Source organism: Pseudophryne corroboree, chromosome 1, assembly GCF_028390025.1.
Source record: "Pseudophryne corroboree isolate aPseCor3 chromosome 1, aPseCor3.hap2, whole genome shotgun sequence".
In the NCBI taxonomy this organism is placed as follows: domain Eukaryota; kingdom Metazoa; phylum Chordata; class Amphibia; order Anura; family Myobatrachidae; genus Pseudophryne; species Pseudophryne corroboree.
In genome coordinates, this window is record NC_086444.1 from 139,169,580 (window position 1) to 139,194,179 (window position 24,600).

The 24,600-nt window shown below is 46.1% G+C and overlaps 1 protein-coding gene across 2 annotated transcripts in view; it reads left to right on the forward strand.

The window, feature by feature from the left end:
* Nucleotides 1-16,315: 16,315 nt before the first annotated feature.
* Nucleotides 16,316-24,600, forward strand: part of NLN (neurolysin) — a 147,333-nt gene continuing 139,048 nt past the window's right edge. The window contains exon 1 of one of the 2 annotated variants that reach the window (XM_063963235.1): nt 16,316-16,552. In XM_063963235.1, coding sequence (XP_063819305.1) covers nt 16,515-16,552 — 38 coding nt within the window. In that variant the 5' untranslated portion in view covers nt 16,316-16,514. Of the gene's footprint in view, nt 16,553-16,598; nt 16,688-24,600 lie in introns of those variants that run through there. The other variant, XM_063963240.1, reaches the window with a different exon arrangement.

The following is a 24,600-nucleotide window of genomic DNA, read 5'->3' on the forward strand; positions in this document are numbered from 1 at the left end:
GCAAAGGGGCACTGGACTGGGGTATACAGGGTTTCCCCTCTTTGCAGATTAATCCTGATTTAGGATTTTTTCTGCAGAATTGGGTAAGTCCAGTCGGAGAGATCAGTATTAGTCGCAGCAGCTTGAAGTTGAGTGAGCAGATGGACGCTGTCAAGGGAGGGACATGCTCTAGTGAGTGCAATGAGTTCTGCAGCTTGCGCGGACTGATAAGGTATTGGCAGGGTTTCCAACACAGTGTCAGGGAGGGTGACAATGGCATAGCCAGCCTGGTATGTATTGTCATTGGGCCTACTACAGGAGCCGTCAACAAAAACTATGTCTGCGCCTGGTATGGGAACGGGAGACATGTCAAGTCTGGGAGAAGTTTCAGCTTCAATGGAAGCAGCACAGCCATGTAGGTCGGGTGGTTCATCCTCGGGACCTTTCAAGCCTAAAAGGGCATTGAGAATGGGTGCAGGGCCAGAAGAACTAGCAGTGTACTTAATGGTAAGGGTAGGGTTGCCCAAAAGGAGTACTTCATATCCACTAAGGCGTTGTGCTGACATGTGCTGTGTGTGCAAGCCTTTAAGTATTGCCAGGACATCATGTGTGGTGTGGAGTACTGTGATGTGGCCTAAAGTGAGGGTAGTGACCATTTCTGCAACCATTGCACAGGCTGCCAAAGCCCTGAGGCAGGCAGGCATACCTTGCACAGACACTGGCATGACTTTGAAAAAAAAATGCCACGGGGCGCAACTTCCCTCCATGAAACTGTGTGAGCACCCCCGCCATGGTTTTACAATTGTCCCTTGCATATAGATGGAAAGGTAGTACATAATTGGGGAGGCCAAGTGCCGGACTTTTCATCAACATACATTTTAAACTTTCATATGCAGTTAACATTTCTTGTGACCATTGTACAGTTTTAGGTTTGTCCTTCAGTGTGGCTTGTCTCAAAATGTTATCATAATAAGAGCAATCAGAAATCCACTGTCTGCAGTAATTTACCATACCCAGGAAGGACAGTAGTTCCTTCTGGGTAGTTGGGGTGACCAGGCCCAATACAGACTGTATGCGTTGTGGACTGACTTTCCTCTCTCCCTGAGTGAGCACAAAACCTAAGTAATCAACATGCTTTTTACACCATTGCATTTTTATTTTGGACACCTTGTGTCCACATTCACAAAGCCAGTTTAGTAATGAAACACCATCCTCTCGGCAGGCCTCCTCAGTTTGACTACAGAGCAGCAGATCATCTGCATACTGTAGCAGGACTGAACCATGGTGAGGTTGCCAGGGCCCCAATGTGGCCTGGAGACAACAGGTGCGTCAATAATCTGCACCAGGTAAGTTGTTTACCCTTAAAAGAAAAGGCAAAAAGTAATTGTGTCTGTGAATCTACAGGTATGCTGAAAAAAGGCATTCTTCAAATCAATTACAGAGAAGAACGCAGCATCTGCAGGGATTGCAGAAATGAGTGAGTTTACATCTGGAACAATTGGTGCAATTGGGACAATTAACTGATTGATCGCTCTGAGATCCTGTACAAATCTTATACTGCCATCAGCTTTGGCAACAGGGTTCACAGGAGTACAGTATGGTGATACAATATGTCTGAGAATACCCTGTTGTAAGAATTGCTGTATCATGGGGCGGAGACCTTCTATCTTTTCTGGTGAGAGGGGATACTGCATAGGTCAGAACACAAAACACTGGTTGTTGCACCGCTGTCCACTAAAAAGGGAATTTTACTTCCATTTATAATAAGTGGCAGCAGAGGTGAATCTTTACTATGACGGGTGAGTTGAATAAAGGCTGGGATACCCTCCTCCGGGCCCCGTCAGTGCGCGGGGTCTTTGGAATGTAAGGGGGAGGGAGAGGGTTTTCAAAGATTTTACAGTTTCTCACTTCTTCGCTTCTGTGCTGTTGGGAACTGACATTTTTGTAATCCTCCATATAGAAAGGGTAATTACTGCCTTCCCGTAGGAATGGGTCCTGTCCTGCTTTCTCTGTCCATCCCGCTAAATTATCCACCCAGGGGTTAACTAAGTAATACTCTGAGGTAGAGTTGCGGGCGACATACATCTTGCATGTCTCACCAGGGAGGGGCGGGGGATATGTAGTTTTTTTTACTCTGACTAGAGCCCATTGTCAGACAGTAATATAAATCAACAGTACAACTTTAAAAGAAAATATCTAAAATTTACAACACTCTACTTACTATATGCATCAGCTAACCAGTTAATTAGTCATTGACAATATCACAATATTATCTGTATAGTGAGAACATGAAATCTTTTGACGTGTACGATACTTACCATTCGTACAAGATGTCAGAAAAATACAGCGTTTTAAACAGGAAACAGGAAAAGTGTTTGAGTAAAGATATCTGGCAGACGAAAACTTACCAGCCGTCTGGACCAAATATAAGAACTTATCTCACTACAAACATACAAGAATATATAGACGATCAAATCGAGGTATTCTCTACGTTACGTATAGACCCCAGGTCTATTTTTAAGTATCCCAGATACTAACGTCACGTTATGTATAGACTCCCAGGTCTATTTTAAGTATCCCAGATACTAACGTCTTTGGAGAATTGCGCTTGGACCCCTGGTCCCTTCTCAGACGTATCTTTAAGTCCCAGACATTAAAGATGTTTGGTCACGTGTTCCCAGAACACTGACACGGATTCAGCTTCAGTGTATGACCGCAATCCCGTATGGCAAAGACAGACAATAAATTCTCTATCTTTACCATCCAGGGACGATCACTGAATCGCGGACGTAGCCCCCACTTGAAAGGATATGTCCCTATATTCTTTAACCCTCGATGTGATGGCCTCTCAGACGTCTGTGAGTGTAAACCTTTAGCCACAAGGAACATGCACAACACAAGCAGTAAAGATTCACACTGTTTATTGTTCGTTTAACAAAAGTATATAAAAGAAAGGATTTAGGGCGTGTATATCCCAAGTCAATAACTAATTGGACAGAACACAAAAAGGGGCTAACATAACATGATTGGCTAGGAACTGCCGCAGTGGAAGGATATGCATATATGGGCAAGTTTGTATTTCAAATAGGGAGGTTGTTCACACGGTATAAGAAAAAGATAAGAGACAAGGACAGTAGCAAGGAATGTGCTGGAACATTAAGTTCTATAACACAAGCAATTCTATGACATTGAAGCAGAGACGAGCTTTAACCCTTTCAGGGGTTTATATGAATTTGGTCTACTTCTTGATCTACAATCTCTTGCAAAGTGACCTTCCTTCTGGCAATTATAACACCTTTTCACCTTTGACTTACCCACAGGGATCTGGGGCTTCTTTGTTTCCCTGTGCTTGATGATGTTTTGCTCATGCCCAACAGCGGAGTTCCTTAATGCAGTTACTGAGTTATTTCTCCAGTTAGGTAGAGAGGCTTGTATACTCGTTCTTAATACTTCCTTTAAACCATTTATTAACACATAAACTGCTACTTTCCTGTAGTGTACATTTGTTTTAATATATTGTGTTCACCCTGACAGGATTTTGTTCCATTATGCTATTTTGTGTTAACTCTTTGGTGTATGATGCATTTGTCTGTGAGTAACATACAATACCGTACTTACCTGTTGACACGACCTCACCTGACCCTCCGTTAGGGGGTTCTGCTATTGCCTTTACCAACTTGGCCGTGTCCCTCTGGGTGTCTCGTATGATGACTGCTGGGTAGAGTGTTGACATCGTGTTGGTTTCACCTTCTCGCTGGTAATCCTGAGGGGAGTTTAACATGGGGTGCGACTTGCACAGGTTAACATTTGTAATTTTGACACTTTCATTTTTATAAACATTATTACATTTGTTACTTTCATTCTTAATACAGTTACTAAGTGCATTTTTATCGTACACCATCGCCATTCTCTGCAACCATACTCCTCTCCATTGCCATGTCTCTCTTCCCAAGATGAGAGTTTGATATGTAAGTTAAATTTCTTTGCATTTCACTTTTCTGTTGCCACAATTGTAAATAGTCATAATGTTTGATCCGTCTCTTTGCTGATTTAATGAGACATATCCTTCTCCTTAGATTTTGTAACACATCTGGGCTAAAACTACCTACTCGGGGAAACTTTTCTCCGTCATGCACAGTCATTCTTTCCCATTCATCACATAAAACCTCTGTGTGTGAACCGTATTTTTCACACATTACATACCTTGCCGACCCGATTGGCCGGTTTACTGAATCAACCCGAACCGAGGTTGATCGTCCCCTACCCGAACAACTGGCCCCCATACCTGCAGGTGTTGCTTTCACTACCTCTGACCTTCAAATCAGGGTCTTCAGCGAACCCTTACAAAACCAAGATGTCCGGTGTAGGCCGACGGTGGCAGTTTACCGAGTACTCCACTCACTCGCCCACGCCGACCAATACGCCCACACACTGCCTTAGCGCTGGCGTACTCGACCTAGGGCCCCAGCGACCTGAACCGCTATTTACTGGAACATGCGAGTGTGATCCGCAGAGCACTTAACCCTTTCCAGTAACTATTGGTTGTTGGATAGTTCCTGAGTGACCAGCGAACCTCCCTTAAAATAAAAAAAATTACACAAATCACGTTAGAGTGTACAAATAGCGTTTATGACCCCTTTCGTACGCAAATGGTACTGGTCAGGTTACTAACTAATGCACACAATTACGTGCGGTACAATCGTTCTGCACATAAGCAACTAATCTTATGTGCGGAGCGACCAGTGGAATCGAAAATTGCGGCTGCGAATTCCTTCAGCCAGAGCTTTAATGGCCTATATGGGTTCCGCACCAACCCTTCCCGGTGTTGTGCTACTTCTCTCTATAGCAGACTTCCTCGTCTGCTGTACCTAGACCTCCTGGTCTGTCTGGACCTCCTGGTCTGTGCTACAATAGACCTCCTGGTCTGCTATACTCTAATGCTCAAATTTATGTTTAACAAGGGATGCCTCCCCAGCCACCATGCACGTCACTTACATGTATGTACCTCACGAGAACTCGACTTCTTGTGGTTCAACCCAAAAATTGTAGAAACTTATATATATACACACTCACTCACCACATGTACACTTTAATTGTTATTTCTGCGCAGAAATTCCTTTCATTCAGTAAAAGTCTAGACCAGATGAGTCGCAAATTGGAGAAGGATCTATTAGCTTAAAATTTTGGACACTAAAATTGACTTGCGCTATTTATCGCGTTGCCTCCTTTTCGCCTGTTAAAATAATACTATCGTGTGATTTGAGTTACGTGGGCGTACCCAGACGCTCCGTTGCGTAATATACGCTGCGTGCGTCGGCCTTTGTTTTGCGTACGCTTGTCTCACCCTTTTGTTAGAGACACGTATACGCTAGCCAGATATGTCCACCGAAATACAATTAACACGTTTATCAATGTAGATGATCCTTAACCGTGATCATCTACCGAACACCACACAGGTCTCTCCTTGTATCTTTAGGCAAAGCTGTGTGCGTGTTTTACAAATTACCCCTTAATGTATTACTTCTACTCTTTAACTACTAATAGCAACAAATCTTTCTTAGCACGTTATCAATTGTGAAATGGCAACCAGGAGAGTGAGATGTGAAAATTACACAAATGAACATGCAATTCTAAATTTAATCTAATAACATACATTGATGTAAGCACACGCATATAGATATTACATATATGTACTAATCATTATTACTTATGTGAGACCTTATTTAGTGCTTCTAATTTGCATATGAATGTGCAATTTCTTTCACTGCTGGGAGAGAGAAAAAAACAACAACAACAACAATCCAGTCACACAGGTTCATTTGCATTTCAATGGCCATCCTACAAGTAGCAGAGTTAAAACAGGTTCTTGAAGAGAGACAGTGACCAAAAAAAACTACTTTGTTTTATTTGTGTATTTCTTAAATCAAATATTTAATGTATTATTATTTTTTTTTTTTATTAAACTCTATCTGAACCACTTATGATTGACTATGATATGGACTAAACGAATGCATTAAAAAAAAAAATCATTAAATGATGATTTATTTCTGACAATGGATGGCTGATTATTTCCTGAGTCAACTGAAAATCAGCCGCTTAGGGAAAAAAAATAAAAAATTGACCTTCCCAAAATGGCCGCTGCTCCTCCCCCTTTCACCTCCCATGAGGTTTACACAAAATGGGGGACAGACCATGCGGCTTTTGTCATAAAGAAAATCACCATGCAAGCTCCTAAAGTAATTTAGGCCTGAGTTAAAAAAAAACTATATCAAGGCTATGCAGCAACTTTTAAATGTACTTTTAAACCTACTTAAACAGATAAGCAATCTAATCTTAATCAAACACGATATGATCCATTTGAACCTTGTTTTGCAACTATAAAAATACATTTTAGCATCTTAAATATTATGAGAAACGCCTTGTCCCTTAAAATTTCCTATCAGCGTCTTACTGATACCACAACAATACATTAACGTGGATGTTTTTTTTTTTCCGTCAGCATTTTGCGATGCGTCCATCATTGGCCAGTCAATTACAGCCGCGTTTGTAATGTACAGTGCATCATTAAGTACGTGCTATCCCGTGAGAGCCCCCAATTGACAAAGCCTATATATTTATCCTATTTAAAACACTCTAAAAGATTAGGAGACACAGTACGCAATTGGCGCAAAAAGTACCGCAAGGGTACGCCCTTAGCGTAGCAGACGCTGTGCACAGGGTGTGAACACAGGCGTTGCAGATACTTACAGATTTAAACTCTAATAAATATACCATAAACAATGTACTTATACTGTAAACCCTTGTGCAGTGATAAGGTGTAAATGCAACACAGTGTAACCTTGTTAGTTTAAAAGCTGTATGAGCGTATGTGACGCTCAGAGAACCCCTTAGCAATATAATAAACAGTCAAATACCGGTCTAAGGGTCTAACGCCTTTTAAGGAAATGAATGAACGTTCAATTGCAAAAGAATAATACAATACAAGTTATACACTACCAAGATAACATAAAATACCTAACCGGATAACTACACATAAAATACAATACAGATACAATTACATTTAAGGGGAAGGAGAGGGAGAGAGAGAGAGAGAGAGTGGCTTGCAATAACAATAAAGACAATATGGTTGCAGAGAAACTTACACATGTGAGAAACAATCGCTGCGCAGTTAGTCAATGCTGAGAATCTTTGTGGAGAGAATACTTGAGTTTACCCAGACTGGCTGTCCCTATATACACAACACCCAGCAACAACACAATTGTCCCTACAATACCGCATGGGACAGAAGCTAGACTCCATTTTGGGAAAACTCCCATGATTCCAAAGACTGCAACACATGGTTCAAAGGGGGAGGAGAAAACACCCAGCAGCAGCCATCTTCTACAAACCAACTAATTATATTCCACATTCCAATCCAACTAATTATATTCCACATTCCAATCCAACTAATTATATTCCACATTCCAATCCAACTTCCTAGAACCATCTTATTCAATTTCACATTCCAAACAAACTTAATTTATTGCCTACAGTCCATGTTATATGAATCACCAGATCACAATGTAACCACACATCCCAGCATGCCATTGCTACAAAACCCATATTCACAAGTAACTGCATGGCGGTATTCATGATTGACAAGGTATATTATAACAAACCAGCACAATCTATTTTAAATCACCATAGGCAAACAAATACCACAAATGCTATGCTACAGGTTGTCTAATGTCCCAGCTACCATCACAGATTCCCAAACAAGTTACAATATCCTAGTTAAACCAGCACCATTGACCTTAAAGCCATCTGTCTATATTTCCTTATCTAGCCATGTGAATTCAATACTTAGCCTTTCACTTGGAGCCTGGTGATAAGCAAGCCATTGCTTCTGGATGCCAGCTTGGTTCTGAGTGTAGCTACAGTACATCTGTCCTCTGAGGCCACACGCAACTGAACTGATCTCTTCTTTAGCCAGGAACTACTTTCCTGTTTGACTAGTTCCTGGGGGAGGGGTCTCTCCTGCACAATTCAGTTACTATTCTCTTATGTATATGCTGATCAGGTTCAGCCCTGAAAACTGCCAAAAGGGTTGGCTTGAGTTCCCTGTTCATTGTATCATTCATTGTTCTAACAAAGTGATTTTAGCTTTTATACATATAATCATATCTATCCGCTGCAATGTCCCACAACTTCACAACAAGTATCAAATTAAGCTACACACCAATCTGCTTGTTTCAATAGTAAACATGACGGATGTATCTGGTTCTGTTCAAATAATACACATTCATGACATTAATTCATTAGGTAATTTTAAATCTCCATGATGTCTGGTGCTTGATATTATTATAATTATGTACTGTATGAAATAAGTGTCGAATCCATCTCTGTGCCATGTCCGCGTAAATGCGTGTGTTAACATATATTGCTGTGCTCGCTGCGCATATTTGCAAGTATAGCGACTTAAATGTGTGCAGTTTGTATGTTCTCTCTATGTAATATTTTTGACTTTGACACTATACACAGAAGCTGAGAGCAGTTAAGCCTGTCGTTAAGACTGTTAAGAAATTGACCAATGAGGCCAAGATGAAGCTCCAGGCCTGCTTTGACTGCACGGAATGGGGGGTCTTTGAAGCCTCGGCAACCGACCTGAATGACTTGACAGACACTGTCACATCCTACATCAGCTACTGTGAGGACATGTGTGTACCTACCAAGACTTTCCGCATTTACAACAACAACAAGCCCTGGTTCAATGCCCAGCTCAGGCAACTTCGTCGAGCCAAAGAGGAGGCCTATAGCAGCGGTGACAGAGCACTATACAACCGTACTAGGAACTCTCTGACTAAAGGAATCAGGCTAGCAAAAAAGCGGTTCTCGGACAAGCTGACAAACGATCTCTCCACCAATGACCCCGTATCTGTATGGAAAGGAATGCAATCCATAACCAACTATAGGAAAACATCAAAGTCCACCGCCATGCACCAAGACCTTGCAGATGAACTGAACCACTTTTATTGCAGGTTCGCAAAAGAAGTCCCCTGCAACCCAAACAATCACCTCTACGATGCCCCGAACACCGACGGCCAACCCCAGGCACTGCAAGTCACCCAAGAAGAGGTGGAGGCATTGTTCAAAAGGGCCAAAACCAGGAAAGCTCCGGGTCCTGACGGAGTGTCACCATCTGCCCTAAGAGCATGTGCGGGTCAGATCGCCCCCATATTCACCAAGATCTTCAATAAATCGCTGGAGCTACAGAAAGTCCCTTCCTGCCTCAAAAGGTCTACTATAGTCCCGGTCCCCAAGAAACCCACTATCACGAACCTGAACGACTACAGGCCGATAGCACTGACGTCTGTGGTCATGAAAACGTTTGAGCGTCTGGTTTTGAATCACCTGAAAACTGTGACTGGCCCCCAACTGGACCCCCTGCAGTTCGCCTATCGCTCAAATCGGTGTGTCGAGGATGCAGTCAACCTGGGCCTGCACTACATTCTACAGCACCTAGACATTCCCGGTACCTACGCGAGGGTCCTGTTTGTCGATTTCAGCTCGGCCTTCAATACAATCGTCCCCAGCATCCTCCACCCCAAATTACTTCGCCTAGGGGTCCCAGAAGCTACCTGTTCCTGGATAATAGACTTCCTGACAGATAGGACACAGGTGGTGAAAGCGGGGGAATTCACCTCTCAAGCGCGGTCCATTAGTACAGGGGCCCCTCAGGGCTGTGTCCTCTCACCCCTGCTCTTCTCCCTGTACACAAATGACTGTACCTCAGAGGCGCAATCAGTAAGGATCATCAAATTCGCCGATGACACCACCGTCATCGCCTCATCAAGGATGGGGACGAATCGGCCTATAGACGGGAAGTAGACCGGCTGGCCCAGTGGTGCATCCACAACAACCTCGAGCTCAACCCCCTCAAAACTGTCGAGATGATAGTGGACTTCAGGAAGAAGTCATCTAGTGCACCTCCGCTAACGATTGCTGACAGTGTGGTATCGCTAGTGGACTCCTTCAAGTTTCTAGGGACCACAATCTCCCGGGACCTTAAATGGGGGTCCAACGCTGACGCCACTGTTGGGAAAGCGCAGCAGAGGTTGTTCTTTCTCAGGCAACTAAGGAAGTTCAACATCCCACAAAAGCTTCTGCTCCTCTTCTACTCCGCGATTGTGGAGTCGGTACTGTGCTCCTCGATACTCGTATGGTACAGCTCCGCCAGCGCGAGGGACAGATGCAGGCTCCAAAAGGTGGTCAGAACCGCAGAGAAGATCATCGGGGCTGACCTTCCCTCAGTCCAGGACCTGTACTTGTCCAGAGCTAAAAAGCGGGCAATGAAGATAGTAAAAGACCAGCTACACCCCGGCCACAGCATGTTTAACTTGCTTCCTTCAGGCAGGCGTTACAGGGCCGTCCCCGCCAGGTCCACCAGAAGCCTCAAAAGTTTCTTTCCCCAAGCGGTCCGCCTGCTGAACTCCTGAACATTGACTGACTAGACGTACATGTAACTCACTTGTGTTCCTACCGTATTCCTATCTATGTGACTTTGCTTACCCCCCCACCTGCTTATCTGTTACCTACTTGGCTGTTGTAAAGCAAACCGAAGACAAATTCCTAGTATACGCAGGTATACCTGGCCAATAAACCTGATTCTGATTCTGAATCTGAACTCAAATGTAAACAACAGTAATCACATCTCAGAACTTAGTCATCGCCCACCGGTTGAGCTGCCCAATGATCCCCAGTGCACAGGATATGTCCCACCCCCGTACCAATGGAAGAAGAGCATACAGTTCCCTTTGTATTGTGTTTTGGACAATTGTATAAAAGCCAGACCTCCTGGCCGGTCCCAGGCTAATTCTCTGAAGGTCATCTTGCTAGATTGACTGAGGACTGGATCCGGGTGGCGCAGGCGAACAAACGTATGTATCCATTGGTTGTAACCTCTTCTCTGTGATATTGTTGTTTTTCTGTGTATACCCCTTTTTAGTAAATATTTGTTGCTGCTTTGGACAACAACATAACATATACTACTGGTGTCGCATTCTATTTCTGTTAAGGGTTTAAGGTGTATTCACCCACATGTGTAGCTGCATTGTGCTCACAGTGCGTCGGTGTGCTTACGCAACGTGCATACATAAGATAGGGGTTTAGCGCACACACTTAGCGGCCGCAGCGGCCCGAACCACTGTGTAATAAGGTACGGCTTTTTCCTCTAAGTTAAGCGAACTTAACAACTGCAGGGGGGGGGGGGAGATATAACATTTGCAGAGAGAGTTAGATTTGGGTGGGGTGTGTACAAACTGAAATCTAAATTGCAGTGTAAAAATAAAGCAGCCAGTATTTACCCTGCACAGGAACAAAATAACCCACCCAAATCTAACTCTCTCTGCACATGTTATATCTGCCACACCAGCAGTGCACATGGGGGGTAATTCCAAGTTGATCGCAGCAGGATTTTTGATAGCAATTGGGCAAAACCATGTGCACTGCAGGGGAGGCAGATATAAAATGTGCAGAGAGAGTTAGATTTGGGTGGGTTATTTTATTTCTGTGCAGAGGTAAATACTGGCTGCTTTATTTTTACACTGCAAATTAGATTGCAGATTGAACACACCTCACCCAAATCTAACTCTCTCTGCACATGTTATATCTGCCCCCCCTGCAGTGCACATGGTTTTGCCCAATTGCTAACAAAAATCCTGCTGCGATCAACTTGGAATTACCCCCATGGGGGGACATTCCAAGTTGATCGCACGTAGCAACTTTTTTGCTGCCCATGCGATCAACTAGACACCGCCTATGGGGTGTAATTCTGAGTTGATCGCAGCAGCAAGTTTGTTAGCTATTGGGCAAAACCATGTGCACTGCAGGGGGGGGGGGCAGATATAACATTTGCAGAGACAGTTAGATTTGGGTGGGTTATTTTGTTTCTGTGCACGGTAAATACTGGCTGCCATATTTTTACACTGCAATTTAGATTTCAGTTTGAACACACCCCACCCAAATCTAACTCTCTCTGCAAATGTTATACCTGCCTCCCCTGCAGTATAAATGGTTTTGCCCAACTACTAACAGATTTGCTGCTGCGATCAACTCGGAATTACCCCCATGGGGGAGTGTATTTCTGCATAGCAGGGCTGCGAATGATTGTGCAGCCATGCTATGCAAAAAAAGATTCCTGTAAAACAAGACCAGGGTAAGAGTTACTTACCCTGTGTGATCGATCAAGCGATGCAGGTCCCGGAATTGACATCAGACATCCGCCCTCCAAATGCCTGGACATGCCTGCGTTAGACTCACCACTCCCAGAAAACGGTGAGTATCCGCCCCGGAATGCCTCCCCGCTGTCAATCTTCTTACGATCGCGCTAGCGATCACTTTCTTCTGGTCGTTGCCCGGAGACGGCTGTCGCTGGGCAACGACGCGCGTGCGCATTGCGGGCGCCACGCAGGTGCAGTCCCAACCCGTTCGCACCGCTGCAACAACCAGCAGCGTGCGAACGAGTCGGAATGACCCCCATGGTTTTGCCCAACTGCTAACAAATTTGCTGCTGCGATCAACTCTGAATTACCCCCATAAAACAGTGTAACATCAAACATTTACCTCCTGCAATGCACAAGCTCTCTTTATAATTACAGATATACAAGCAGCCAGCAGCTCCTATGTCAAATACTTTGCATTCGTTACACAGCAAGCATGCACAACACAGGGGGTCATTCCGAGTTGTTCGCTCGCAAGCTGCTTTTAGCAGCTTTGCACACGCTAAGCCGCCGCCTACTAGGAGTGAATCTTAGCTTAGCAAAATTGCGAACGAAAGATTAGCAGAATTGCGAATAGACAGTTCTTAGCAGTTTCTGAGTAGCTCCAGACTTACTCGGCATCTGCGATCAGTTCAGTCAGTTTCGTTCCTGGTTTGACGTCACAAACACACCCAGCGTTCGCCCAGACACTCCTCCGTTTCTCCAGCCACTCCCGCGTTTTTCCCAGAAACGGTAGCGTTTTTTCACACACACCCATAAAACGGCCAGTTTCCGCCCAGAAACACCCACTTCCTGTCAATCACACTACGATCACCAGAACGAAGAAAAAAACCTCGTAATGCCGTGAGTAAAATACCTAACTGCATAGCAAATTTACTTGGCGCAGTCGCACTGCGGACATTGCGCATGCGCATTAGCGACTAATCGCTCCGTTGCGAGATAAAAATAACGAGCGAACAACTCGGAATGACCCCCACATAACTGAGACACACAGCTCTCCTTGGGGGTAATTCTGAGTTGATCGCAGCATCAAGTTTGTTACATACTTGCCTACTCTCCCGGAATGGCCGGGAGGCTCCCGAAAATCGGGTGACCCTCCCGGCCCCACGGAAGAGCAGGCAAGTCTTCCGGTTTTTCAGTACCCCCCTGCCCGGCCGCCCACTTTGAGAGTAAAGTGGGCGGTCCGGACAGTAGATGACGCGATTCTTGTTGAATCGCGTCATCATAGTCACGCCCCCTGCTGTAAAATGCCGGTTATAGCGGCATTACAGAGCGGGGTGCGTGGCTTAAGCAGTGTCCCACTGTAACCCCGCCCTCGTTCTGCCTCTGCCCCTCCTCCGCCACACCCCGTTACGCCTTCTCCTCTCATCATTGTTCAGCCCAGCCCCTCCACTGAGCCGTCCTGGCAGCTCTCTCCCGGAGAGAGCTGCCAAAAAGTAGGTAAGTATGGTTTGTTAGCAATTGGGCAAAACCATGGGGGTAATTCCAAGTTGATCGCAGCAGGAATTTAGTTAGCAATTGGGCAAAACCATGTGCACTGCAGGGGAGGCAGATTTAACATGTGCAGAGAGAGTTAGATTTGGGTGGGTTATTTTATTTCTGTGCAGGGTAAATCCTGGCTGCTTTATTTTTACACTGCAAATTAGATTGCAGATTGAACACACCCCACCCAAATCTAACTCTCTCTGCATATGTTAAATCTGCCTCCCCTGCAGTGCACATGGTTTTGCCCAGTTGCTAACTAAATTCCTGCTGCGATCAACTTGGAATTACCCCCCATGTGCACTGCAGGTGGGGCAGATATAACATTTGCAGAGAGAGTTAGATTTGGGTGGGTTATTTTGTTTCTGTGCAGGGTAAATACTGGCTGCTTTATTTTTACACTGCAATTTAGATTTCAGTTTGAATACACCACACCCAAATCTAACTCTCTCTGCACATGTTATATTTGCTCCTCCTGAAGTGCACATGGTTTTGCCCAACTGCTAACAAAATTGCTGCTGCGATCAACTCAGAATTAGGCCCCTTATGCAATGCAGCCACCAAGCATCTCTGCACATCACCAGCATTAACAAGTGACACTACCATGAAAATGTCCTGTATCCTGCAATAATTGCATCACTCTGTGCTCCATGTACCAGTAATCCCATGCATGCAATCACATCAGCTGCTGGCAGCATCTCCAACACTAGAGGGCTGGGGTCCTTTTCACATTGCATGAAGGCTATTCCACTTATTTATTCTGCAAGTTGCCATTTCCCCTGGAGCCCAGAGACGTTTCTAGAGAGGAGGAGGCCTGTGTGCAGGCTCCGTCTGGGCTCTCTCCTCTCTAACCGTCAGTGCTTAGCTCTGGTCCCCCTAGCGCTGTCCTAGAGTCTACAGGACATGCACAGATCTCTGGGAAATTGGTGTGGCAGCCATTTTCCCAGTGATTTTTCTACTGTGCATGTGCGAAACACCGTGAAAATGGCGTCGTAGCATTTTTCCAGTGATTTCTGCAGCGCTGCTGCTGCGCCACGGAGCTCCGGAGGGTAACTATTAAATAGTGGGTGCAGGGTGTGCGGTGTGGGCCCCCCTAGTCCCCGGGGGCCCGTGTGCACCACACACTGCACCCATTATAAATACACCAGTGCTGGAGCCTGCAGCGTCCCTTATCATGCACACCTGCAGCAGAGCAGCCATTGTGTGGAGTACAGTATGTGGAGCAGCCTGGCTGATGGATGTAGTAAAGCAGGTCGACAGTCAGTAGGTCGACAATGTCTAGGTAGACCACCAAAAGGTCACAATGCACAAGGACGACATTGACAAATGATCGACATTAACAAAAGGTTGACATGGAAAAGGTTGACACATGGAAAGGACACCCAATAAGTGTACCGCATACCCCCGCATGGCTCGCTTTACTCGCCCTGGTTCCAGCAAGGTGCATCGCTCCACTTCGCTCGGCACAGATTACTATTCCCAGTCATAGACAACGTGGATGATACGATACAGTATGAAAAAGATGAAAAAATAAATAAATCTAAAAAAGTCATGATGACCTTTTGCTGTGTCAACCTTTTGTCAGTGTTGACCATCTGTATATCGACCATATTGTGTCAACCTATTATCCGGATCCCCTGACTGACAACCACCAGTCACAATAGGTGCAGTGTGAGGTACAGAGCCCTCCCTGAGACTACCCTTACTAGTTGCATCTATTAACCTTTCACTTGCCAGTCCCTGAATAGCTTATGATCTGGCTCACTGTACTGTAATCTGTTATAGTAACCCACTACATGGATATTAGATCCCTCATACACATGTACTTATTATACCTGCAGTCTCTTCCAATGTCTCCAAATAACTGTAATTATAACCAGCCCCCAACACTCTTATGCACTTTTCATTGCAGCGACTCTCCCATTCCCACCACTATTATCAGAGTGCCAGCTCAGTGACATAGGACCTTTCTAGCAGGAAGTAACCGGTTTTATGAGTAACCCATCATCTAAAAATGCACTGTAATCCAAGAACTGTTATCTGGTCTTTAGGTTGATAGTCAATAGGTTGACCACTTTTGGTCGACATGCATTAGGCTGACATGGTCAAAAGGTCGACATGACAATGGTCGACATAAGTTTTTCATATTTTTTTTTAAATTTCTCTAACTTTTTTCATACTTTACCATTCACGCGGACTACAATTGGTAACGGTAAACGAGGGAAAGCGGTACACTAAAAGTTAAAAATTTACACTCCAAAAATCCTAAAAAACTCATGTCAGCATTTTCATGTGCCAACCATTTTTATGTCGACCTTTTGCTTGTGTCGCCCTTTTTCTAATGTTGACCTTGTGACAGTCAACTTTTGGGGTCAACCTTTTTACTGTCGACCTAATGAACCATATATACCCAGTTGTGTATGCACTACACAGCTAGATCTTTACAACAGGGCTGCTGACTATTATCACCACTGCATTCTTTACTGTGTCAGTGTCGCTGAACTATGGGGGCGCGTTGGAACTTGGAAGAGACCCTGTGGGCAAATAGCTATCTTGCTTCCTCTGCAGCCATCATTACTGAGGGCAACGGTCACTTCCGCAGCACGGTCCGTGACAGAAAGTAACTTCAACAAATGAAATCACGGCTATATACCACGAAGGGAAACTAAACGCTACTATAAGGCAAAGGAAAGCTTTGCCCATATGAAGTATGTCTGCCATAGTAAGCTGGTCATGTGACTGTCAGCCATGGCTGGGACGGGAGCACGCTGAGCTGTAGCAGCTGCTGCACTGGTCATGTATGTGGCACGCCTGTGTGTGTACACCATATGCAGGTATATATATGTCATGCATGCTCTATCTGGCACCTCTACATAGACAACCATAGACCCTTCTGCTGTGGAGATCATTCAGAGGGTCTGGCTGGGAGTGCATGCTGGAACTTGTAGTTCCCCACAGGAGAGCCACAGGTTTATCATTTTTGGATTATGCTATTATTTCTTACTGCTGCTCTCTCCACATGACACAAAAGGCAGGTTGCTGTCTCCATGTATCATGCTGTTTGCCTGCCATTATGGCAATGGACTACACCAGCCTATAGCTATTTATCTATAGCAGTATATCATTGCTGAGGTGTGGGGCAGACAGATTGCTACATGATCATAAGATTTAAATTAAATGATGTTGGCACCATGTGCTTTTGTGGACACGAATAATATATATAAATTATTCCTGCTTTTTTTTTCTCCTTTGGAAAATACCTCTCTGGCAACTTGTTATTGTACATAAGCATTAATCCATGTGCATTATGTTTATATGAATGTTTGGCTGTCCTGTCTGTAAAACTGCATCTTATTCTTGCATTTGGAAGGGAAGGTTACTACTAGGTATGTGAAGGCGTGTGTACAAATGTGGAAATTAATCCATTCATGCAGTAAGGAAAAGACCTTGCATGAAGGATTGCTACATCCATTACGATAGACATACAGCATGGCTGTATTACATTTCAGATTCTCATTTCCATATGAACTATTACTGGGACACATCTGAACTTAAGTAGAATGTAGCGTGTGCGTTTCATACACGTATACTCTGTACTGCATACTCGCCAAATCTCCCTGATTGCTTCTATTTCAAAGAGTCTCCCTGACAATCTCCCTGACTCCCTGCAGAGAATACCAATCTCCCTGATTAAACCTTACCCCCATTTTCTCTGACGTCCTAGTGGATGCTGGGAACTCCGAAAGGACCATGGGGAATAGCGGCTCCACAGGAGACTGGGCACAAAAGTAAAAGCTTTAGGACTAGCTGGTGTGCACTGGCTCCTCCCCCTATGACCCTCCTCCAAGCCTCAGTTAGATTTTTGTGCCCGAACGAGAAGGGTGCAATCTAGGTGGCTCTCCTGAGCTGCTTAGAGTAAAAGTTTAAATTAGGTTTTTTATTTTCAGTGAGTCCTGCTGGCAACAGGCTCACTGCATCGAGGGACTAAGGGGAGAAGAAGCGAACTCACCTGCGTGCAGAGTGGATTGGGCTTCTTAGGCTACTGGACATTAGCTCCAGAGGGACGATCACAGGCCCAGCCATGGATGGGTCCCAGAGCCGCGCCGCCGTCCCCCTTACAGAGCCAGAAGAGCAGAAGAGGTCCGGAAAATCGGCGGCAGAAGACGTCCTGTCTTCAATAAGGTAGCGCACAGCACCGCAGCTGTGCGCCATTGCTCTCAGCACATTTCACACTCCGGTCACTGAGGGTGCAGGGCGCTGGGGGGGGCGCCCTGAGACGCAATAAAAATACCTTAGATGGCAAAAAATACATCACATATAGCTCCTGGGCTATATGGATGCATTTAACCCCTGCCAGAATACATAGAAAAACGGGAGATAAGGCCGCCGATAAGGGGCGGAGCCTATCTCCTCAGCACACTGGCGCCATTTTCCCTCACAGCTCCGTTGGAGGGAAGCTCCCTGGCTCTCCCCTGCAGTCACTACACTACAGAAAGGGTTAAAAAAGAGAGGGGGGGCACTGATTACGCGCAGTATTAAAGATACAGCAGCTATAAGGGGAAAAACACTTATATAAGGTTATCCCTGTATATATATAGCGCTCTGGTGTGTGCTGGCAAACTCTCCCTCTGTCTCCCCAAAGGGCTAGTGGGGTCCTGTCCTCTATCAGAGCATTCCCTGTGTGTGTACTGTATGTCGGTACGTTTGTGTCGACATGTATGAGGAGAAAAAATATGTGGAGACGGAGCAGATTGCCTGTAATAGTGATGTCACCCCCTAGGGGGTCGACACCTGAGTGGATGAACTGTTGGAAGGAATTACGTGACAGTGTCAGCTCTGTATAAAAGACAGTGGTTGACATGAGACAGCCGGCTACTCAGCTTGTGCCTGTCCAGACGTCTCATAGGCCGTCAGGGGCTCTAAAGCGCCCGTTACCTCAGATGGCAGATATAGACGCCGACACGGATACTGACTCCAGTGTCGACGGTGAAGAGACAAATGTGACTTCCAGTAGGGCCACACGTTACATGATTGAGGCAATGAAAAATGTTTTACACATTTCTGAAAATACGAGTACCACCAAAAAGGGGTATTATGTTCGGTGAGGAAAAACTACCTGTAGTTTTCCTGAATCTGAGAAATTAAATGAGGTGTGTGATGATGCGTGGGTTTCCCCCGATAACAACTGATAATTTCTAAAATGTTATTGGCATTATATCCTTTCCCGCCAGAGGTTAGGGTGCGTTGGGAAACACCCCCTAGGGTGGATAAAGCGCTCACACGCTTGTAAGGGCTCTACCCTCTCCTGAGATGGCCGCCCTTAAGGATCCTGCTGATAGAAAGCAGGAGGGTATCCTAAAATGTATTTACACACATACTGGTGTTATACTGCGACCAGCAATCGCCTCAGCCTGGATGTGCAGTGCTGGGTTGGCGTGGTCGGATTCCCTGACTGAAAATATTGATACCCTAGATAGGGACAGTATATTTTTGCCTATAGAGCATTTAAAAGATGCATTTCTATATATGCGTGATGCACAGCGGAATATTTGCCGACTGGCATCAAGTCTAAGTGCGTTGTCCATTTCTACCAGTAGAGGGTTATGGACACGACAGTGGTCAGGTGATGCGTATTTCAAACGGCATTTGGAAGTATTGCCTTATTAAGGGGAGGAGTTATTTGGGGTCGGTCTTTCAGACCTGGTGGCCACGGCAACAGCTGGGAAATCCACGTTTGTACCCCAGGTCGCCTCTCAACATGAGAAGACGCCGTATTATCAGGCGCAGTCTTTTCGTGGACAAGCGGGCAAAAGGTTCCTCATTTCTGCCCCGTGACAGAGGGAGAGGAAAAAGGCTGCAGAAATCAGCCAGTTCCCAGGAACAGAAACCCTCTCCCGCCTCTGCCAAGCCCTCAGTATGACGCTGGGGCTTTACAAGCAGAATCAGGCACGGTGGGGGCCCGTCTCAATGAATTTCAGCGCGCAGTGGGCTCACTCGCAAGTAGACCCCTGGATCCTTCAGGTGATATCTCAGGGGTACAAATTGGAATTCGAGACGTCTCCCCCTCGCCGTTTCCTAAAGTCGGCTTTACCGAGGTCTCCTTCTGACAGGGAGACAGTTTTGGAAGCCATTCACAAGCTGTATTCCCAGCAGGTGATAATCAAGGTACCCCTCCTGCAACAGGGAACGGGGTATTATTCCACACTGTTGTGGTACCGAAGCCGGACGGCTCGGTGAGACCGATTCTAAATCTAAAATCTTTGAACACTTACATACAGAGGTTCAAATTCAAGATTGAGTCACTCAGAGCAGTGATTGCGAACCTGGAAGAAGGGGACTACATGATGTCTCGGGACATCAAGGATGCTTACCTTCATGTCCTAATTTACCCTTCTCACCAAGGGTACCTCAGGTTTATGGTACAGAACTGTCACTATCAGTTCAGACGCTGCCGTATGGATGGTCCACGGCACCCCGGGTCTTTACCAAGGTAATGGCCGAAATGATGATATTCCTTCGAAGGAAGGGAATTTTAGTTATCCCTTACTTGGACGATTCCCTGATAAGGGTAAGATCCAGGGAACAGTTGGAGGTCGGTGTAGCACTATCTCAGGTAGTGTTGCGGCAGCACGATTGGATTCTCAATATTCCAAAATCGCAGCTGGTTCCGAAGACTCGTCTTCTGTTCCTAGGGATGATCCTGGACACAGTCCAGAAAAAGGTGTTTCTCCCGGAGGAGAAAGCCAGGGAGTGATCCGAGCTAGTCAGGAACCTCCTAAAACCGAGCCAAGTCTCAGTGCATCAATGCACAAGGGTTCTGGAAAACATGGTGGCTTCCTACGAAGCAATCCCATTCGGCAGATTCCACGCAAGCACTTTCCAGTGGGACCTGCTGGACAAATGGTCCGGATCGCATCTTCAGATGCATCAGCGGATAACCCTGTCACCAAGAACAAGGGTGTCCCTCCTGTGGTGGTTGCAGAGTGCTCATCTTCTAGAGGGCCGCAGATTCGGCATTCAGGACTGGGTCCTGGTGACCACGGATGCCAGCCTGCGAGGCTGGGGAGCAGTCACACAGGGAAGGAATTTCCAGGGCTTATGGTCAAGCCTGGAGACATCACTTCACATAAATATCCTGAAGCTAAGGGCCATTTACAATGCTCTAAGCTTAGCAAGACCTCTGCTTCAAGGTCAGCCGGTGTTGATCCAGTCGGACAACATCACGGCAGTCACCCACGTAAACAGACAGGGTGGCACAAGAAGCAGGAGGGCAATGGCAGAAGCTGCAAGGATTCTTCGCTGGGCGGAAAATCATGTGATAGCACTGTCAGCAATTCCGGGAGTGGACAACTGGGAAGCAGACTTCCTCAGCAGACACGACCTCCACCCGGGAGAGTGGGGACTTCACCCAGAAGTCTTCCACATGATTATAAACCGTTGGGAAAAACTCGACAGGTATTGCGCCAGGTCAAGGGACCCTCAGGCAATAGCTGTAGACGCTCTGGTAACACCGTGGGTGTACCAGTCAGTGTATGTGTTCCCTTATCTGCCTCTCATACCCAAGGTACTGAGATTGATAAGATGGAGAGGAGTAAGCACTATATTCGTGGCTCCGGATTGGCCAAGAAGGACTTGGTAACCGGAACTTCAAAAGATGCTCACGGAGGATCCGTGGCCTCTACCTCTAAGAAGGGACCTGCTTCAGCAAGGACCCTGTCTGTTCCAAGACTTACCGCGACTGCGTTTGACGGCATGGCGGTTGAACGCCGGATCCTGAAGGAAAAAAGGCATTCCGGATGAGGTCATCCCTATCCTGATCAAAGCCAGGAAGGATGTAACCGTAAAACATTATCACCGCATTTGGCGAAAATATGTTGCGTGGTGCGAGGCCAGTAAGGCCCGACGGAGGAAATTCAACTGGGTCAATTCCTACATTTCCTGCAAACAGGAGTGTCTATGGGCCTGAAATTGGGGTCCATTAAGGTTCAAATTTCGACCCTGTCAATTTTCTTCCAAAAAGAACTAGCTTCAGTCCCTGAAGTTCAGACGTTGTAAAAGGGGTACTGCATATACAGCCTCCTTTTGTGCCTCCAGTGGCACTTTGGGATCTCAATGTAGTTTTTGGGTTCCAAAAAAGTCACATTGGTTTGAACCACTTAAATCTGTGGAGTTAAAATATCTCACATGGAAAGTGGTCATGCTGTTGGCCCTGGCCTGGGCCAGGCGCGTGTCAGAATTGGCGGCTTTATCCTGTAAAAGCCCTTATCTGATTTTCCATTCGGACAGGGCGGAATTGAGGACTCGTCCTCAGTTTCTCCCTAAGGTGGTTTCAGCGTTTCACCTGAACCAACCTATTGTGGTGCCTGCGGCTACTAGGGACTTGGAGGACTCCAAGTTGCTAGACGTTGTCAGGGCCCTGAAAATATATGTTTCCAGGACGGCTGGAGTCAGAAAATCTGACTCGCTGTTTATCCTGTATGCACCCAACAAGCTGGGTGCTCCTGCTTCTAAGCAGACTATTGCTCGTTGGATTTGTAGTACAATTCAGCTTGCACATTCTGTGGCAGGCCTGCCACAGCCAAAAATCTGTAAATGCCCACTCCACAAGGAAGATGGGCTCATCTTGGGCGGCTGCCCGAGGGGGTCTCGGCTTTACAACTTTGCCGAGCAGCTACTTGGTCAGGAGCAAATACGTTTGTAAAATTCTACAAAATTGATACCCTGGCTGAGGAGGACCTGGAGTTCTCTCAATTGGTGCTGCAGAGTCATCCGCACTCTCCCGCCCGTTTGGGAGCTTTGGTATAATCCCCATGGTCCTTTCGGAGTTCCCAGCATCCACTAGGACAGTGGTGGCCAACGCGTGGCTCTTGAGCCACATGCGGCTCTTTCTTCATTCAAATGTGGCTCCCAACACTCAAAGTCACAAGACCACAACAGATCTGTAAACCGCTGCACTCCAGCCAGACATGCAGCAGCACTACGTAGACTGATAACTGAGGGAGCCAAATACACAAGGGAGAGCTGGCTGGAGTGACACAGGCGGGTGCTGGCTGGAGTGACACATAGGGGAACTGAAGTGTATTATGTGAATCTGCCCTTTCAATATATTTTATGTGGATCTGGCTTTTTCAATTATTTAATGTAGAAGTGGCTCTTTCATTGTATTTTATGTTGGATCTGGCTTTTTCAATGTATTTTATACCAGGGGTGTGGCCTAGCAGGCACAAGGTCACACCCCATTTTTGCAAGTGCGCCTTCGGCTCGAAGTCGGCTCTTTGATGTACCTAACAAGATTTCTTGGCTCTTTGTCTCTGACTGGTTGGCCACCCCTGCACTAGGACGTCAGAGAAAATAAGAATTTACTTACCGATAATTCTATTTCTCATAGTCCGTAGTGGATGCTGGGCGCCCATCCCAAGTGCGGATTGTCTGCAATACTTGTACATAGTTACAAAAATCGGGTTATTATTGTTGTGAGCCATCTTTTCAGAGGCTCCTCTGTTATCATGCTGTTAACTGGGTTCAGATCACAGGTTGTACGGTGTGATTGGTGTGGCTGGTATGAGTCTTACCCGGGATTCAAAATACTTCCTTATTGTGTACGCTCGTCCAGGCACAGTATCCTAACTGAGGCTTGGAGGAGGGTCATAGGGGGAGGAGCCAGTGCACACCAGCTAGTCCTAAAGCTTTTACTTTTGTGCCCAGTCTCCTGCGGAGCCGCTATTCCCCATGGTCCTTTCGGAGTTCCCAGCATCCACTACGGACTATGAGAAATAGAATTATCGGAAAGTAAATTCTTATTATGTAGATGTTACACACTTGTAAAAAAAAAAAAAGTGATTCCCAAACTGTGTGCCACGGCACCCTGGGGTGCCTCGGGGAACTTGCATGGGTGACCTAGGTTGGTTGTCCAGGACCAATTAAAATTATATATTCTCATTATAAAAGGCAAAACCAGTGCTGGTGGCTTCCAGTGATAAAATATATGGGCAAACAGAAACGAATCCTGTCTCTTACCACATAACTGACCCTAAGGATAACATATAAACACAATTTCTCATACGTCCTAGAGGATGCTGGGGATGCTTCAAGAACCATGGGGTATAGACGGGATCCGCAGGAGACATGGGCACACTATAAGACTTGGAATGGGTGTGAACTGGCTCTTCCCTCTATGCCCCTCCTCCAGACTCCAGTTAAATTCTGTGCCCAGTGAGACTGGATGAACACTGAGGAGCTCTCCAGAGTTTCTCTGAAAAAGACTTTATTAGGTTTGTTATTTTCAGTGAGACCTGCTGGCTACAGGCTTCCTGCATTGTGGGAGTGAGGGGAGAGAAGCAGACCTACTTCTTAAGAGTTCAAGGGCTCTGCTTCTTAGGCTACTGGACACCATTAGCTCCAGAGGGTTAGATCACTACGGTACGCCTAGCTGCTTGTTCCCGGAGACGCGCCGTCACCCCCCTCACAAAGCCAGAAGATAGAAGCCGGGTGAGTATGAGAATATCCGAAGACTTCAGTGACGGCAGAAGAGGTACCGCGCAGCGGCCGCGCTGCGCGCCATGCTCCCACACATAACACAGCACTGCAGGGCGCAGGGGGGGGCATCCTGGGCAGCATGAATACCTCAAATCAGACTGGCATGAGTTATAACAGTGCCCCGGGCACTAGTTAAGGGACCCCCGCCAGTATAAACATATTTTTAAGCGGGACTGAAGGGCGCCATGTAGTGGGCAGGGCTTAGCCCACACAGCTCTGACCAGCATCATTTTCTCTCCTCAGGCAGAGACGCTGGCCCTGTCCTCCACACTGCTGTACAAAACTGGGGGGGCTCAAATAATTTGGTGCTGATTTGTATATATATAAAGCGCTAACAGGTCTGGGC